Raw genomic sequence first — 18,873 nt, 5'->3', positions numbered from 1 at the left:
AAGCCAGCATTCCGCGATTGTTACAGTGTTACTGTGTTGCCCTGGCTCCCTGCAGGCAGCACGGGGGGCGGGGAGAGAGGCGGGAGAGCTCTCTTTCCTCCTCTGCCACAGCCCAGGGGAGGAGGAGGCAGGGGCGCGCCGCCATTGCCACGGCCTGGGGAGGATGGTGGGGGGGGCGCGCCGCCATTGCCGCGGCCCGGGGAGCCGACGGGAGCCCTGCGCAGCCATTGCCGCGGCCCGGGGAGGCGGGTGGAAGCGCGCGCCGCCATTGCCACGTCTCGGGGAGCCAACGGGAGCCCCGCGCAGCCATTGCCGCGGCTCGGGGAGGAGGCGGGGTGCTTTGTCCACGCCCACCGCCGGCGCCACGGGTGCGGGAAAGCTCCGTCCCCGCCCGCCGCCGCTGCCGTAGGAGCGGGGGAAGCTCCGTCCCTGCCTGTCACCGCGGGGCAGCGCCGACCCGGGGTGACCGAGCCCAGTGGCAGCGGTGGCTGGCCCCGAGCGGCAGCACCGGGCTGGGTCACCTGGCCCCGTCAGCGGCCCCTAGCGGGCCGAGCCTGCACAGCCTTAGCTCAGCCAGTAAACCCCGCCCTCCCACGGTTCTGTTACTAATTGCACGCGGGTCCTCGCTGCGAACGACAGAGCGGCTTATATTCGGGTGCGGCTTATTTATGGACAAAAACCGAAATATTTGCCAACACCCAGAGATGCGGCTTATACTCAGTGCGGCTTGTATTCGTGAATTTACTGTACTAGATAGTTTGCCCATTTTACTTCAATATAAAGGATGCTGTTACATTGCTCCGTCTCTGACCTTTTTTTTAAGACACTTCAAAAAATCAAACAGAGAAAATTAGAAATGTTCTCAATCCTGCCCTATTTTTCTATTTTCTAATTTCAAAGACAGATCTCATTTTCCTAAATCTGGTTTCTCATTTCCACACTAGAAGTGCCATCAAGACTTCCTGGTTTCTGCTATTGGCAAAGCAAATAGCACTAAATGGGACAAAACATGACAGAGTACAAAAGAGAAAGAATGACAGACTCTTCTTTAACAAGGTAATTCTGATTTTTGTGCAAAATTCAGAAGAGATGTCAGGACAAAATGGGTTTTGATGGTAGCACAAAAAGTTCTTTCACTTAGGACAACTATTCCTATGTCACTCATGATCCATATATGGAAAAAAAGTCATTATATATAACACACTATTCCAATCCTTACACTGTATTATCATCCAGCCTGAGCAATGAATATAAACCTAATGTTTTAAGTACATAAATGTGAAAAGTTGGAACACTGGCCACTGTGAGGCAGAGAGGTATACTTATATTGCACTAGTGTGGAAGCATTGGGAGTACAGGATCTACAGGAAAAGAGTAATTGAGAAGAGCTGTGAGTCACTTGGAAAAGGTGTGTTTGGTTACCCAAAAGGGAACACTTTGAGGGATTCACTGGATGCAGCGAATGTACAATGCTGATCCCAGGTTACGGATATTCTGGGAGATGTTAACTCTGAATCAGGGTATGTGTGTGAAAAAGAGATATAAAAAGGACCTATTCATTTAAATTATAAAATCTTAATTGAAATTTTCCCCAGAACTGAAGTAAAATCTAAAGTGTTTCTTTTACTAGATATTTAAGAAACTTAACTACCTTTCATTTAGATTTTTCTTAATTCCAATTTTTAAAATTTCTTCCTAAGATGAAACAGCATTGCTGCAAAAATGGCTTTACAGCACTTCTTGGTTCATTCTGAAGGAAGAGACACCATAGACATCACCACTTTACTCTTCTTTGTGCTGAGTGTGGGACTAGACACTGGCAGAGGCCCTGTCAGCCTCAAGTGTTCTGTGGAAACTCAGTTCAAGCTGGCCCAGCCTTCAGGAGAAACCTCTGTGGCCAATCACTTCCATATTAGCCTTTTTCCTAACTGAAGATCATACAGTGGGCCTCATTTCTACCAAGAATACCTTCTATTTATCTACTATTCAAGTTCCAAGCTGGAGTGTTTAAGAACTGCTTGGGTTTTAGCATTAAGTTTTATAGCATTGCGCCTTTGACACGTCCTCAAAGAGAGATCAAAACCAAACACATATGTTCTTCATAGTAAATGGTGTTTAAACGATTGGAGAATCAGGATAACTCAAAAATAAAGAGAGAGAGAGATAGAGAGAGAGAAAGAAAAGAAAGAAAGAAAGAAAGAAAGAAAGAAAGAAAGAAAGAAAGAAAGAAAGAAAGAAAGAAAGAAAGAAAGAAAGAAAGAAAGAAAGAAAGAAAAAGAAAGAAAGAGAAAATAAATATAGGCCAGCTTTGCTGTTCTTTAGTAGTTATCTTTCTTTCTGAATCACTGATTTCTATTTCATCTGATTACTTCTTCACTCTGATCACAGGTAAACTTACCGTTATCATGATCTGCTTTCCCTCCACCTTCCATTACTGTCATCCTCTAATTTCCTCCTATGTCCAATCTCATTTCTATCTAAAATTCTCCATGGACTAAACCACAATTTGCCCTCACAAAGTAACACATTCCCAAAATAGTATGACCTGCATATGGCCAAAAATTTCATATGCAATCAGGTGACAATTCATCCTTTGCACATAAAAAAAACAAAGGAGAAACTCTAGGTTGTGTAAAATAAAGATCTGTGAACTAAATGTGAATGTAGACTGAACATGGAGTTGAAGCTCTGCAGTTTAAACTTCTAGGACTCTCTTATTCTTTCACTACCTTGAACTAAGAGCTCTGCTATTTCTACATGGCTCAACCCATACCAAAGTAGAACCTTAGCAACCATCATTTTCAGCTCTCCTCATTTCTCCTGTATCCATGCCTTCTCTCTGATCTCTTTGCATTTCACCTCTAAACTGTCAACTACTCAGTATCTCCCCAGTTCTCTATTTCACTTTATGCACACCACATCCATGCATACTCCTTCATCCCATCATCTGGTTCTATTCTTTTAGGGGAAGGGGGAATGAAATACAACAGGTACTTGTTTGTACTTGCTTTCTTTATTTTTTCCTAGTAATAGCCATGAGGTCTCAGGTTATTTTCCTTTGCTCATAGTATTAGTGTTAATAATACCACCACAGTAGTCTGAATCATATAAAGCTCTAAGCAAGCTAGTAATTCATTTTCTCCCTCAATCATTACAACTGAGTTTACATTTTGCAATCAAAGCAGATCAGAGTCAAATGCACCACTGTATCATTAAAAATTTCCCAATTCAGATTTGAGCTGTCTTCATAAATCTTGTGTTATATATGAAGCATCATCTACTTGCATGTTCCTATTACAGAAACAGCTGCCTTATTCTGTGGTATCTTGCACTTTAGGATTGGACTCAGGAAACCTAACAGCACACCAAACAGACACCAGAGACCTAGAGATCAAATTTTACATAAGAACAATGGAACTCTAAAATTGTCTAACAGTATGGTCTGATAGGGTGACACAGACCCAAACCAATGCAATAAATAGGGCTCTTTTATTTACTGAAACACAAGAGAATGGTAGCTTAAATATTTTAATATCTTTGTAAAATCCTTTACACAAAAATACCTTCATGAATCAGTTAATACAAACTCTCATTCTTTGACATACTTATATCAATTTGCTTCTTCCAAGTAAGGTACTTAGATGCATTGACTCTATCTTCCAGTGTTCATGTGGTAATGCAGTCCCCATTAACAAGTGATGCACCTAAGACAGACAATTTATATGATTGGCCTGTGACTACAGGGACTGGAATGTCAGTATCAAACAGTAAAAAATGCTCCATATGTGTGGTTCAGATGAGCAATATCATCATTGCTTTTACATTGTCTACTCTCTAAAAATACTACAGATTTGAGCACATTCATTTTTCTCTACATCTGATCTTACAACACTGACTCACATTAATTGATCCCTCTTTTATATTCTGCTCATTGACTAAGTAATAGAATGTTCTAAAGGATCGACACCCACAGAATTGGCATTTGGGAAGGTAAAACACAGCACAAAATCACTTCTATAGGTAAAAGTGGAAACTCAAAAACCTCAGTATTTCAGTGACTTCCGGAAAGTCAAGCATAAAATGTGTTCCCAATCTACAAACTTGATCTTTCAAATGATTTGTCTGAGAAGGCAAAATTGTAGCCATTACTGCTACAAGCTTAATGTATAGCAATTTGAACATTAGGTCATACTTGTCAAACTGCAGATCTTTGCTGAATATGCAAAGCTTTTATTTTGTAATTGTTTCAGAATTAAAAGTAAAATAATTATTTCTATTTTAACTGCATTTCACTTTTCTCCTACTCTATAAGCAATAACCCAATTGCTTAAGCAAGACATGATGCATGAATAATAAAGATAAAATTTCTCCCTTTTCCCACATCAATACATCAAATTACTCAGAGTCACCTAAACACTCCAAAATCTTAATTCTTCGATCACCAATGTGAATGAATGAGACTTTTTTTAAAGTTGCTTGCAATCAGCCCCTCTCTGACAACAAGGTGAAGTCAAGGAAAATGTATTAAAGCAGAAAAACCAATGACCATTTGCTATATGCTTACAGACAAGTAAGATACAAAACATCTTTCTTGACAGCCCTTAAGTAGTATATTCCAATACAGCCAAAGGAATATGCAAAAATCTCAGACAGAATGGTAAGACACTCTACCTTCACCTGGATTGTATTTAAAATCATGTAAAAATGATTGTTTGGGTAAAGTCAGTCTTTGTGTTTTGTCATTGTGCCAGAAGGACAGTTTTGCTTTGGAAGGAGACAGTATTTCTTACCCAAACTGAAATACAGTAAGACAAGTGAGAAATATGCTGCAACTGAAATGAGTTCCAAGCTGCCTTGCCTTGTACTATCTTTTGGACCAAAGCTCAAACAGTTACAAGAGGTTACAAGCAAATAAAATCTAGTGAACTGCGACATACCGAGAAGAAGAAATATTCCTGAACTATCAGTGTGCTTCTGTTGGAATAATGCTTTTATTTAAAAAGATTTCAAGGATGTTTATGGCCCAATACATATGTTACACAAATCACTTGAAAGAGCTATAAAGAAGCAGCAGAAAATACCTTTTTTTGGACTTTGGCAGGAAAAGTCCATGGGTGTGTTCCTAATTTTAATCAGCTTGATTAAAGAGAACAGCATTCTCATTGACAATCCACATTTTAAACTTAAACTCAAAAAAGCTGACAAGCTGCTACCAGGAACTTTTAAGGAAAAGTAGTATTTTGGGGTGTTTGTCCTAAAAGAGACACAGTTTTCTTTCCTAGATCAACCACACAATCTCATTACCTGATCACAGAAACGTAAATTTCTGTACCCTGATCTGCACAGACTTGCTAGGCTTTGAATGGGGTCAAAGTAGTCAGGACATATTTTTAGACACGGGAGATAGCTTGTTTCCTTGTTTGAGGAAGGAGAAGCACCTTTCAAAGCATGACATGCAATCTCAAAGACACGAGAAGATAGCTGGCATTGCCTAAATACAATATAAATTTCAGATGGTTTGTTCCCTTATCTTTGGACTTTGCACTCAGCTCAAGGCACTGACAGAAACTTCATACAAACATATGAAAAAAAATCCCTCTCACCCCACAGGGAACAAGTACACATGTTTACCTCTACTTCTGTCGGTTTTCTACCTGTTAACTCAAAAGACAAACACTGCTTTGTGTATGAGTGGCTTCTCTTCCTTTTCTGATTTTGGTAAAACCTACACAAATTCCATTTATCTCTATCAGTAAAGCTCCTGTGATAATACTCTTGTCCATGGCTATCCACCTCCAGATTCCCCAGGAAGCAGGGAATACTAGGGATATTGTCTTGTCACTGGAATAGGAACAGTTGATATAATCAAAATGTTTTCATCCGTTTAACTGAAAAATGCTATTTTGAAGTTTATCCACTAATTTATCTTCCATCAGTTTTCTTCATACTTCTCTTCACACTTAGTGGCATGATTAACATCTGCAAACTGTGTATTGGGCTGGTTATGCTGCAAACCACTTTGTTATTTCCATCATTATTCAACATGCAAAGCAGAATAAAACAGGATTAGAATTACTCTTCCACAAATCCTCTCAGGGAGTTCACAAACGCTCCCTCGTCCTCTCTACTCCAGTTCCCTTGTTATTTTTCAGTTTCATAAGCTGGTTAGATGGAGGCAGAAATAAACACAAAATGGTAAGAGCTGTCTTGGCAGCCTCCAGTGAATTCCCACCGTAAGTATTTTCACATCCCACAGCAAGCAAGCAAGCAAGCAAGCCAAGGTGTTTCATAAGAGCAACCCACAAGCCTTAACAAATGCATTTACAAAATTAACTGAAGCTTTTACCATTTATGCTATAGCATCTTGCATGGGTCTAAAAACCTCACCTCCAGATCCAAGCAACCAAAAGCAGATTTTCATACAAAGCTGTTGTCACTAGGCCCTGTATAAGGTGTTTAACATGTACACAAGCAGCGGAATAGAGAATTATGTTTCACCAATTATTCTGATGAATTTTGCTATGGAAATCTGAAGTCTAGCACAACATGAGGATTTTTTGTACTAACTCTATTTTAAGACTTCTCTAGCACAGACCACAGTTCTGTTCTGTACTAATACTGTTCCCAAAGTCAATCATTAAAAACTGTTCCTCTAGCTCTGAAAGATAGAGTAAAAAGAATTAAGGCAATAATTAAAACAACTGCTCTTACGGTATAATCCAAATTCAATCAGAATACAGAACATCCCAAATGTTTCCGAGTGCTTTGCTTGTTCTCCTCACCTCTAAAAACACTCTAATACTACAGTTTGGAAAGGTAACTGAGTAAAGCGAACATATCCCAAATTATTCTCTTAGCTTAGATGTACCAAATGAATAGAGAAAAGAAAAAATAGGGATAATTTGTTTTTATGCAACTCTTCAACATATTGAAGACATTGATCAGTACTGCCAAAGATCTGGAAGTTCCCAGAGGACATGGTGCTCACTAACACAGAGAGTGGACACTTTTCTGCTCCATTCAGCACTGGAAAGAAGACATCTGTGGCAGCCTCAGCATATGCAGTGCTTCCAGGTATGGGCAGCTCTGACACAGCCATAGCTCAGACACACCAGCCCGCTCCACATCTCTTCCCGAGGACTTGGTCACTGTCAGTCCCACACTCCAACCATGCTCAAGCTCTCTAACTACAAAACAACTCAGCAAAAACACAAGTCTAAGAAGTGAGCAGATGATGCCCATGTAAAAGATGGGATAAACTGACATTTAAAAGTAGGAGGCATAAAACAATGTCTACAGAAGCTGCAGATGCCTGCTCTGAACCCAAATGAGATGAAAATGTCATCCCTTACATAAGGATATTGTCTACAGAACACACACTTATGTTAGCCTATACACATTTTTTCTTCTGATTTTCTGTTGAACTTTTTTCCAATGGTTTTATGAAAAATACCATTGGTGGCAGTTTGACTGCTCCAATTACCTAATAGTTACTTTGTTTTTTTCCAAATTGCTTGCTGAAGAAGGGTGTGTAGATATTTAATGACAGGGTGTCTAAGTGACCATGTTGTGTGTTCAGAACATAACAGGAAAAAAGAAGCATAGCCTTTTGTGCATTTCTGCCTGGTGTAACTTAGGAAGTTACTTCTTATGAATGCAAAAACATCCTTAATTCTGGAGAGGATTTTTAAATCTTGTTTTATAAATATTTTCCATGGAAATCTGGATATTTAGCTCCTTTCCATTTCCCTACTGAGACTGTTTATTAAACTACCACTACAGCACACTGTTTGTACACAAAGTTTGGATTAATTTTGCTGTGACTGAATTAAATTGTAAATGTCTCAGAATTGTCAGGTAGCTGATTTGACCCTTTTATTCACAAATTCCAACATACACATTTAAATGTGTTGATCAATAATGACTGAAAAGTCCTTTCATCACGCTCACCTCATTTTTCTCATGTTCAAATAAACCAGGTTAATTATTTTCACATTTCAATTCTCAACATATACTTACACTGCTGGCTTTTCAGAGCAGGCAGTATTTTATTAGCCTGGGTATTACATATCTATTATATCTCATCCTAAGTCTTTAAATATTGTTTTAATGTACATTCACTAATATTGATAAAGGAAGATAGTGTTTCTGGGATTTTGGACTATGGATAGATCTAAACAGTGGATTTGAGGTGTGAATGCATGCTTTGAAGAAGTTTGATGTCCACTTAAGGGACAGATGAAAGTCACTCCTTTCTGATGAAGGACTCAAAAGTAATTTGTAACTCACAGTGACATTTCACCACTAAAAATAAAATAAACAGGTTACTGCTTATTTGTAATTTTGTTTCCATTAAGTCATATTCTTATTAAAATATGATCTACATGGACAATTTTGCTACTACTACTACTACTCAGGTCAAGCTTACTAATGTAAGAGCACTATTTTTGTGAGAAGAGCTGTATCTGAAGATACCAGAAACAAGTAGCTTCCTGGAAGGTAACTTAGCACTACAACACAAAATTGAACTTTGTGCATTCTCCCTCAGGGTAGGGTTTATTTCCCAGTTTCTTTAATAATGTTGTGTTGAAATATGTAATACATATTTTGAAGAACCTAACAAGTATTCAACTTTAAAGAGCTAACATCAAACAGTTCTCTCTGTTTCTCTCAATCAGCTTCCACCTACTTCAGCTCTCTTAATGCAATTCAGAAAGCATCAAACACAAATAAAATTTAGGCTGAACTGTTCAGTCACAGACTAGCCTTCTGCCAAAACTCTGCAGCTCAATCCTGCTGACTTCGTTATGCTATTCAGGATATTTCACAATGACTGTTCTTTTCTAATGCTACCCCAAACAGCAGAGACTCTGTCGTATAGGAAGCAGGTGAGAGATAAGATTACCATCCCAGCAGTTGATCTGCACTGACTATGTGTCTGTTCTGCTCAAATCTCATTTGTTCCAAGAAATCTACTCTAAACAGAATATAGGAACACAAAATATAGACCAGATATCTCTGAAAAGAGAACTTATCAAGAGCATGTAAGCGTTATCAAAACATGCATCCGAGTGGTACTGTGTCATCAGTACATTTGAGAAGGACATGAGATTAACAGGAGTCTACCAAAAGGTTACTTACCATGTTCTCCACAGACCCTCATCTATCAATCTTAAGAACAAGTGCTCATCTACTTTACCACACAGCAAAGCATCTTCTAGGTCTCTCAAAAAGACAGCAAGTTGGTTGATTTAATTTATTTTTTTAAATTTCCTTTTTCTTTTTTAATACAATTTCATCCACATCATTAGACACAGACTGATTATACCAGTAAAAGAATATAGTAATGGAGTTGTTGCAGGTACCTCTGTGTTACACGTACCTCCATCTGGCTGTAAAATAAATAAAAGAAGGGCTGAGATTTCCCCCTTCCACAGGGACATGATTACTTGCGAGTCTCTCCAGATGTTGCTCCCCAAGAAGCACATGAAAATGCATGTCTCAGAAAGCACCACTTTGACAAGATCCACTGCAAATGCACCTTCTGCTCTTGTCATTGCTTCCCCTTCACCTTAATGGGACATTGTAGTGTTGTCTAAAGTGCCTCTTACATACAGTATAAATTCTCATCAATCAAACATGCAACAGAATAAATTTAATTTCCTATCTTCTTTCTGCCTACACTGACTTGAGAAATTTTACTCCAGGAATTGCCTCAGGGGGCTTTGCAGAAGAAGGCAGAGTAATGGTATTTATCGTAAGAGGAAAACAGAAGTAAAAGCGTTTGATCCAAAATTTTGCACTCTGTGTATGTCTACCTCTGCCCTTACTTACCTGATGAATAAACAAAATATTAAATGTGGTGGCATTTAACGTAGCTATTTTGACTGCTCCTGGTTCAGAAGACTACAGTCTCAGCTCCTACAACCCACAAGAATTCTGGAAGGGGCAAAACCCTGCTTACCTTTCATCCCAAACTTAGAGTGTCTTCCAAACTTCAGAATAATGAGGGTTATTACTAAGCCAGTGCACACCAGTGCTGCAATTCCCACCACAACATACACCTAAAAATAAAAATAAAATAAAATAAAAAAAGAGGACATAATCAGACCAACTGTTTGCTTTGTTTTTGTGTCTTCAAATACATCCAGCATGTATTCAGATTAAAACAGTTATGAAAAGAGATTGATTACAACTGGGAAACATTTGCACTCAGATCACAGAATGCAGAAAACAGACAAATCAGACAATTGTTAAGGTTTCTTCTGTTCAGAGAACAGAGATTCAGATATTTATGAGAACTTTTCAACATCCTACACATTCAAGGCAGGTGGGAGGGAATGTACATCACCCTTTTTCCTTCCAGCGAGTAGCATGTTACAAGAAAACACATAAGAGCAGCGCACAGGAAATAAGAATTTGCTGTAGGAATGGTTGAACACTCCAGATTGAGTCCTGGAGTGGCTGTGGAGGTTCCATCACTGGAAATATCAAAACCAGAGAGGGCACAATCATAAAGAACCATACTGGCTCTGCTTTAATCCAGGGATCTTGGACCAGAGGACTTCCACAGGTCCCATTTTTACCACCTTGGCAGCTCAATAACTCTGTTATCAGATGAGACAAGACTGTCTTGGATCCTCCAAATTTTTAGCATATTGTCCCAACTCACAGTCTGCTCTCTGGTTCATGACTGCACACTCTCCTCTGCTTGCTGCTTTACAAGAGTCACTGATGGAGGAAGACTGCAATGCCAACCAGGCTGGTAACCCACTAGCAGTTTCCAACATTTCAGTTCACGAAAACATGAGAGGCAAGGCAGCAAAGGAGGAGGCCCATCAGTTCAGCCCCTTGTACTAAAATCTATCACAAGCCATTTAATCAAAAACCTACATGAAATCATGTCTACGGCTAGATTTTGAAAATTCATTGCAGCACATCACCTCTCTAACATGGAGATGACTCCAGGATGGATATTCGACCAACAATCTTCAAATTACCTTGGAGGTCTTCATTTTGTAAATGAAGATTTGCTCTCCTCGACTAAAAATTAGATGCAAAGTCTTAGGCTAAAAAAATGAAGTCAAGTTGTTCAGAAAAGCAATACACAAAACAGCAGTTTTATTTGAACTGAAAAGTGATTCACTCATCCAAGGAAAAAAAAAATGGAGGAAGGACAAGAGTGGGGAGCACTGATTTTATTTTTCAGCCTTTTTTTTCCTGAGTTTTGATCACAACACATTAATAGCTATATTTTCTGATAGGTCAGAATCTTATTATAGTGTCTGCAATTTTCTAAGTTATATAGCAAAAAAGTCCACAAAGATCACAGACCAGGAAACAATGCATATACTTACAGTGATGCTATCTTCATTCTCTTTGTTGGAAACATCCGTTGAAGTGATTTGATTACTGTTATTTGTGGCATCTCCAAGATCATTAGGTGTGGTTTCATATTCTTAAGAAAGGAAAAAATGTTGTTTTTATAACTTCATAACTTTATGCAGAAATGGTTTTCTATATTATTTCTGCTCTGTAAGATGGTAAGGCCACTATCAACTTTGGGAATTTAAGCTTTTTGGATGCAACTCATGATTGTTAAAGAAGCTGGAATGTTTTGGGAGGGAATCACTGCAGCATGTAATTGAACAAATGTGCTGTGACTGGCAAACATGAAAAAAGAAGCAATCTACATCATAATGTGTATCCCTACTGGAAACACTAGAGTTAAATGAGAACTCCATCCGTAGAGCTATTTTTATGTGCTACTGACTTCCCATTAAAAATGAAAGACTGCCCTCTACACTGAACTTCACCAACATTGTATTCAGTCAAATATAGGACAGTCTTAGAAATTAGATTGAGCACTTTTGTTTTTCTGAGAAATGCTTGGCAGACAGGTTTCAAGCTATCTTAATAACATTAAATGTGAAATAGCTGTTTTCATTTATTTAATAAATAATTTTTAAAAGACTGTTATGTGCATAGAGGTTAAGGTTTAGCACAGCTATCATACAGATAAACATTTAAAAATTAAAGTGCCTGAGATAGTATGAAGAAATTTGGTTGATTTATCAAAATAATTCCACTGACATGGCTGCAGGGGCAAAACCAAAACTATTCCATACTAAGAATGAATGATCGTGGCTCAATTATTTATAAGAACTTCAAAATAAAACACAGATATTTACAGTCCACGATTTCCTGAAAAAATTATTCAAATGAGAGAAAAATAATTAAATGTTATATATATGAAGTTAAGACAAACACATTAAAATAAAATTTTAAAATGCATTTATTCTTTTATTACATCTGGGAACACACATAACATTTTAATTTCACACCTGTAATGTATGCAGATGAAAGAAACAAAGGGCAATTGCTGCACCTGTTATAAAATACACCTTCAGTATCATACCTTAAGTTTGCAATTAAATTGGTATTTCTTTACATGTTTTGATTAAAATCAGTGCCATAAGCCTGCCTAAAATCTTAAATGTTAATTTGAAAAAGCGCTTGCAATCTACAGCGGCAGGAGCATTTCTGAGCATGGAGCTCCAGCTGAGCAAGAACAGGGAGGGCTTGCACCTAAGCACTATTCTCCTTTAGCTCCCAAGGCCAATTTGGAGAGCTCAGCTGGCAGTGTTAGTAAGAAGTTTAACTGGGCTTTTGATCTTCAGGCATGCAAGGACACATTTGCTTTCTGCAAAGCACTTGTAGGCTGCAGGTTTTTTTTTTGTACAGGAAGCTGTCAGCTACCTCTGGCACCAGTGCTACAGTCAGCACAGTCAGGATTTCTAAACAACTCACATATCTATTTGGGCTCTAAACTATGCATGCCAAAGGACAGGACACTTTCATGACAAAATATGTATTAAGTATACAGAGTTTCAAGAGAAAAAAAAAAATTCCTGATCTCTAACCATTTGAATTCTCTAACTCTGCACTGCATCTGTGTGTGCATACCTTACCACAAAGCAAGGTTAGAGCAGCAGCAACAAGAGGATGAGCAGCATTCCTTGCTCATCCAAGTAGCACAATAGCTGCCTGAATGGCTCACCTGTACAAGCAGCCCAGACTTTCAGACAAGGTTCTGTGCTGATCATCTGTCACTATGAGTACATCCTTTGCCAGAACAGAGGAGGAGGCTTCTACTTCATTATTTGCAGGCAAAGCCTGCTTCAGAACAAGTACTTCAGCCTAAAAAAATTGGACTTTCTTTACAATTATCTGGGAAAATTTTTGCAAGGATGGTTTTGGCCAACCATATATTTATTATTGTTTTATAAGACTAATGTATGAAGCGAATGTTTAGAGCCTTTGCTGCTCTGACTTTGTGAAAGAAATTTGATGAAGGAAATCTTTTGCTCCCAATTTCACTTGTAAATAACAGCTGGTGCTATGTAGTTCTGTTTATGCTCAGGCCTGTTCTAACTACTGGAAATCACACCCTGGAGGGCTAATAAGAACCACGGGTCTGGTCTGTGAATCCTCTGCACTTCTATATTAAAATAGGCAAGAGCTAAGGGAGGTTACATTGGTATACTGGTGGTATGCTGACATTGCTTGCTGTCTAACTGTGAATCATTTGCATTTGAGGTATTGCCAGATCTTCAAAGCCCCTTGAAATGGGTGGATCAGGAAAGGAAAATACACGCGACAGCTATCCAGCCCAAGCCGGACGATTTTAATTAAACAAATTCCTGTTCATTTCACTATGAAATCCTGACACAGACACTGAGCACTCCTACAGACAGGGTCACGCCTTTTGACTCATGCTAGATAAGGCTCATATTGCTTTAGGGCCAGGTTCTCCGATGCTCTGTACCTCATGCAGCCACCAGTGACTAATAACAGCTGCAGTGATTAGCAGCTGATGCTGGCAAGTATTTTACAGCCATTTCACAAGCAAGGTGCATGGGAAAAATACAACAGCACAGGTACATCAGCACCGGGGGGGCCACTCTGCACAGTCATTCGTGGTCTGGCAGCTATGGGGCAGGTTGTCTCTCTCATGTTCACAACCACATTAGAAGAGGCATCATGGCATGAAAATATATACTCAGAGCCAAAGGAGCTGGCTTTGCATCCCGTGTCTTGTTCAGACCCATGTAAGTTGGTTTATTTCTCTCAGTTAATTTCCAGCAGTCCACAGAGGTGAGCTAGAGGCACAACCAACTGCTCCACACTTGCAGCAAGCAGTGCCCCGTGCGGGTGGGGGCAAACTCAGTGTCATGCAGCCTGATGCAATCTCATCAGATCTTCTGATTTCTGTTGTAAGTTCAAAATAATTAACAAAAGCATTTGGAAATCACCTCATGTCATGAGGACAGCAGTTTTAAATAGTAGAAAGGACAGCCAAGGATAAAGAGGAAGGCTGCCTTCACCAAGACTAGTCTTACAGGCTGTGATCTGGTAGCAAAACTCGAAGCACACACCACAGCAGAAACCCACTCAAATCAGTCAAAGCATAGCACTTGCATGGCTAAAGCCACACACATGCATCAGGACCTTGATAAAAAACTCAGAATCAAAATCTTCATGCATACAGCTCATACAGCACAACACACAAAGAAATTGTGCAAACCATCACCACTTTCCCATTCCCAACCCTCCCTTCTCCTTCTCCCCTAAAATAAAGATTTTGGAGGGAGAGGGAGGGGAAGCTGTCCTTAGGAGTTTCTAAGCATTTGAAGTCAAATTGATGCTTCAATTGCACATTTGCTAAAGTTTAATGACGTGGAATAGAATCAAAGCAACAACATTTAGATCAGCTTTAGGTAACCTGAGTCATGGACTATTTCATCCAAACAAAAAGTACTCCAAACAGGATCCAGCTTCAAGCTGTTTGTGTATGGTGGGTAAGATGAACTTTTTTACTCACCAGAAGTATTCCAGAAATATTTTTAAAAACCAGACAGTTGCTTTTCATTCTGCAGTTCTATTTCAGTGCATGCTGGCTTTCACTTGGTACATTTTGCCTAACTAAAAAACTAATGTGAACACTGTGCCATCAAAATATCCTGGCACACACTCGGCTACCACTGAATTGATGGTCTGCTTATGCAAGAGAGATTAAGGGAAGGTACAAATGAGCGGACAAAGCAAAATAAATTGCCTACAGGAAAACTTACTTGTGCCAACTTCATTTCTAAGTGGGATTTAGGGGTACATTTTTGGAGGCAAAACAAGTATGGAATCATCCCTGAAAAAATAAATTAAGTTGTATAAAGAGAAATCACAAACTCTCTTTCCTCCAAGAAATGCCTCCAAAAGGTTCACAAAATCTCATGTCTGTGAACTACATCATACAGCTGTTATCCTACAGGATCAACTGCACCCATTTGCAGCAGTGGATTTATGCTTCTCCTAATGTGGATCAGTAAGTAAAACATTATATTTTCATCACATATGTTAAATGTAAGACATAAGAACCAAAACCACAAAGTACCTTTTAGAGCTGTATTATTCTATGTGACATTTCAATTTAACTGAGCCTAATATTTGAACTTTAAATGTTCCAGTTCCTTCATTTCTATTATTAAAAAAAAGAAAATCAAATATATACCATAAACGTCTGGATCCAAAATTGGGCCACTACCTGTACATGGAAAAGAGAGAGAGAAAAAAAAAAAGAAAGAAAGAAAAGCTTTGTAAATAAATTGCAAATGCTGGAAGAATAAAAATTTCTCTAGGAGTAGTTTTGAGAGTTTACTTTATTTGCCATAGCAATTCTAAGTATTTACATAAATGCAAATCAACATCGATAACAGCAGTTTATTAATTATATTGACAAGTATCTTAAGAGTTATCCCAAATATAATATTTCGCCTAATGTGTGCACATGGCACTAACTCTTTGCAAAATCCTATATATATAAATCCTAAATAGATATATGTGTGTGGAATAAGTGCAACAATAACTATTCCTGTTGAAAAATGAAAGATAAAATTATTTTCCCTGAATTCACGTGGAAGCAGATTTAACAGAGCTTTAATAATCACTGATTTTTACCTGATTAAAAAAAATTTTTAAAATGCTATTCCATCATTGTGCAAGCAAACCATTTTAACCTGTGAGCTGGCAAGTCAGGGACTACAGGTAGAAATTACCTAAGCATAACCAGTAGATTCACTCTGTAGAAGGATGCTTCTAAGAAGCCAGCTGCACAGCTGATCACAGGCAGAACTCTCACAGAAAGAGTCGGACGTCTTAGAAACCACACTTTACACTAGCAAATGGGTACCTGTCTAGTCTACACTTCTCTAAATTTTTCTAGTTCCTATTTGCAGCTTTTTCTAATTACTTACTGCATGTATATAAGGTTTAGCACATATGTGGGTAAAATGCACAGAACAGCCACAGAAAATAGTGAACTGTTATTCATGTTTTGCAAGATACTTGTGCTACGTTTGAACACACTCATTCATTCTGATTTATAATATACCTCTAGCACAGCTTATGTAGTAGGCTTTTGGTTATCTTTTCCATATTTCTTATCTCTATTTTTGCAAGTTTGGAAATAATCAAAATCTCTGAAGATGAATCCAACTTCAATAAACATAATTCTGTTTATACTACTGTACAGAAATCCATACCACTAGCATTGCACGGGCATAATGCCACAGTGAAGTAAGAGCAGAACACCACTTTTAACAGCACAAGAACCTGTGCTGAAAATGCCAGTTGCAACCTATTTGTAGAATGGTAGCAGAAAATTAGGCATATTTTAAAATGCCCTTGACGATATTTCAGTATCTTGGGATACATGTCAATAGATCCCATCAGAACTGTCATGTCAATCAGCAGAAATAAATAACCAGTGAAGAAAACCTGACTATCAAGTAATCTGACCAGAGATTTTTGTCCACAAAAGTTCATGAATTCACTTTTCCAAGTGTAGAACATCCAACTGCTGAAAAGCAGTATTTCTAACTCACCTTCTGTAATCTGAAGGGGAAAATAAACCCCAAACAACAAAATAACTCCCAGTCCCTTATTTATGAGTTAAATGTCAACATTTTTGTTTCTATTTGGAATTGAGATAAACTAGGAAGGTTAGTGTAACCCTTAACTCTTCTCAGACATATGAAATAAGAAGTCACAAATTCTATTCAAATATTCTTTATATAACTAAACACTTCAAATAAAGCTACAAAAATCAAGATGGTGGACAAACCCCAAATTTCTGTTTAGCATTACTTTTTCTGTTTAGCACATAAAAACATGCCAATTTAATCATCAGTTGAAGTTATTTTACCATTAAACTTCACCACAGTCCTTTTGCACATTTACACACAATTACTTTCTAGACCAAGTACTGAATGACACCATTGTTTTGGCCCCTATTAGAAGAGGTTATTGAGTAAACGTACTATCAAAAGCATCGTCTTATTCACTCATCTTTACAAACTACATCAATGGCACTTGATTTGTTTGCTTTTTTCTTTATAAATTTGGCATTTTCAAAATAAAGCAGCAGCAAAAGACTCAATCCAAAACCATACTTCTGCAAAAACCATGTAATGCTGCACAAGCAATATGCTGCTTCTAAGGCATATTTAGCAGATTGTTTTGCTTTGACAAGATATATGTGATTTGGACTCCTTCAGCTGAATTTTAACGTAGAGAGTTAGTTCATTAATATGTTTAATTAAAAATATCTATTGCTGGCAAAAATTTCTCCCACCTTCACTAGCCGTTTTGGATCAACTATGAGAAAAGTCTCCAGAATAAACCATGACCATTTCTTGCTTAGTTTTCACATCAGTCTCAAATAATCAAGTCACTCTCAGCAAGAACTGAAAACCAAGAACTGTAGCAGACTTAAGATAGGCCAAAATTCAGCCAGTTAACATGAAATTAATTCTTCCAGGTCTTCACATTTAACACAAATTCTTAATTTCCAGCATTAACTATCATTAGGACAATCAAAATTCCAATATGGTATATGGTTTCCTCTCTTGCCTGCATTCTCAGACTTATGAAAAACAGTTCTTCAAGAAGTATGCTGAAAGTTTGGAGCATCTCAGCACAAATTACATTTTCATCATGTTTGATCCAACTCTGAAAGTGGACTATTACACTATTGATGTAGAACATGCTTCAGACTTATAACATTTACTTTGGGTGAGCATATGGACTATATGTGAGGGGATTTTTTAAGTTGTTTTGTTTTGTTTAGGGGTTTTTTTTGTTATTGTTGTTATTTTGTTTTGGTTTTTTGTTGTTGGGGTTTTTTTTGTTTGTTTGTTTTTTTAATCTTCAGAGCATTTGCTCAAGGGATGTAATAACCAGAGAATCAGTTTAAATATCAGTGAGTGTACCCCTACCCCATGAAACATCAGGACTGATATTTAATTCAGTAATGAAGACATGAAAATGAACATAATCCCAGGGTGTGGGCCTTAATCTTTATGCTTCAGTGTATAATATGTGGGCCAAAAGAAGAAACTACACAGTAACGACAGCACTGAAAAAGCCTTTTAAGGATTTGAAAAAGCTGACAGTGCTTTAAATAGCAATAGGATAGAACAAAAATTGTAATACGATGCATTTCCCTTTATGTGAGTTTCAGTGGAGGAGACAACACTGTTGTGATATTTCCTAAAGCTCAGTTCCACGATTCTTGCAGGAGGAAACTAAAAACAGTATTGAGGAGGCTAAGTAGATAAGCCATTTCCCCTATTGTTAATTTTTAAGACTGGTTTGATGCCATCCACTATGCATGAGCTAATTTCTAATGCGGTTGCATCCTGTCTATACACAGTCCCATTTCCTCCATACTCTTTTTGTGAGACTTACTCCACTACAGATCTTGAGAAATTCTTAAAGAACACAGCACAGTTTGTATTGGTAGGCTTACATTCTATA

At 38.1% G+C, this 18,873-nt stretch overlaps 1 protein-coding gene across 10 annotated transcripts in view; it reads right to left on the bottom strand.

The window, feature by feature from the left end:
• The window catches only part of NTRK2 (neurotrophic receptor tyrosine kinase 2), a 203,304-nt gene that overhangs the window by 137,403 nt on the left and 47,028 nt on the right, over positions 1-18,873 (bottom strand). For 8 of the 10 annotated variants that reach the window (XM_033085346.1, XM_033085343.2, XM_033085353.2 and 5 more), the window contains exons 9-11: positions 15,569-15,601; positions 11,358-11,458; positions 9,965-10,064 (exon numbers count right to left, since the gene is read on the bottom strand). In XM_033085346.1, coding sequence (XP_032941237.1) covers positions 9,965-10,064; positions 11,358-11,458; positions 15,569-15,601 — 234 coding nt within the window. Of the gene's footprint in view, positions 1-3,610; positions 3,705-9,382; positions 9,393-9,964; positions 10,065-11,357; positions 11,459-15,568; positions 15,602-18,873 lie in introns of those variants that run through there. The other 2 variants (XM_033085352.1, XM_033085351.2) reach the window with 2 other exon arrangements.

The sequence above is a fragment of the Catharus ustulatus genome, chromosome Z (assembly GCF_009819885.2).
Source record: "Catharus ustulatus isolate bCatUst1 chromosome Z, bCatUst1.pri.v2, whole genome shotgun sequence".
NCBI lineage: Eukaryota > Metazoa > Chordata > Aves > Passeriformes > Turdidae > Catharus > Catharus ustulatus.
The sequence above is the reverse complement of the archived record's forward strand: the minus strand, read 5'-3'. Positions and strand labels throughout refer to the sequence as shown.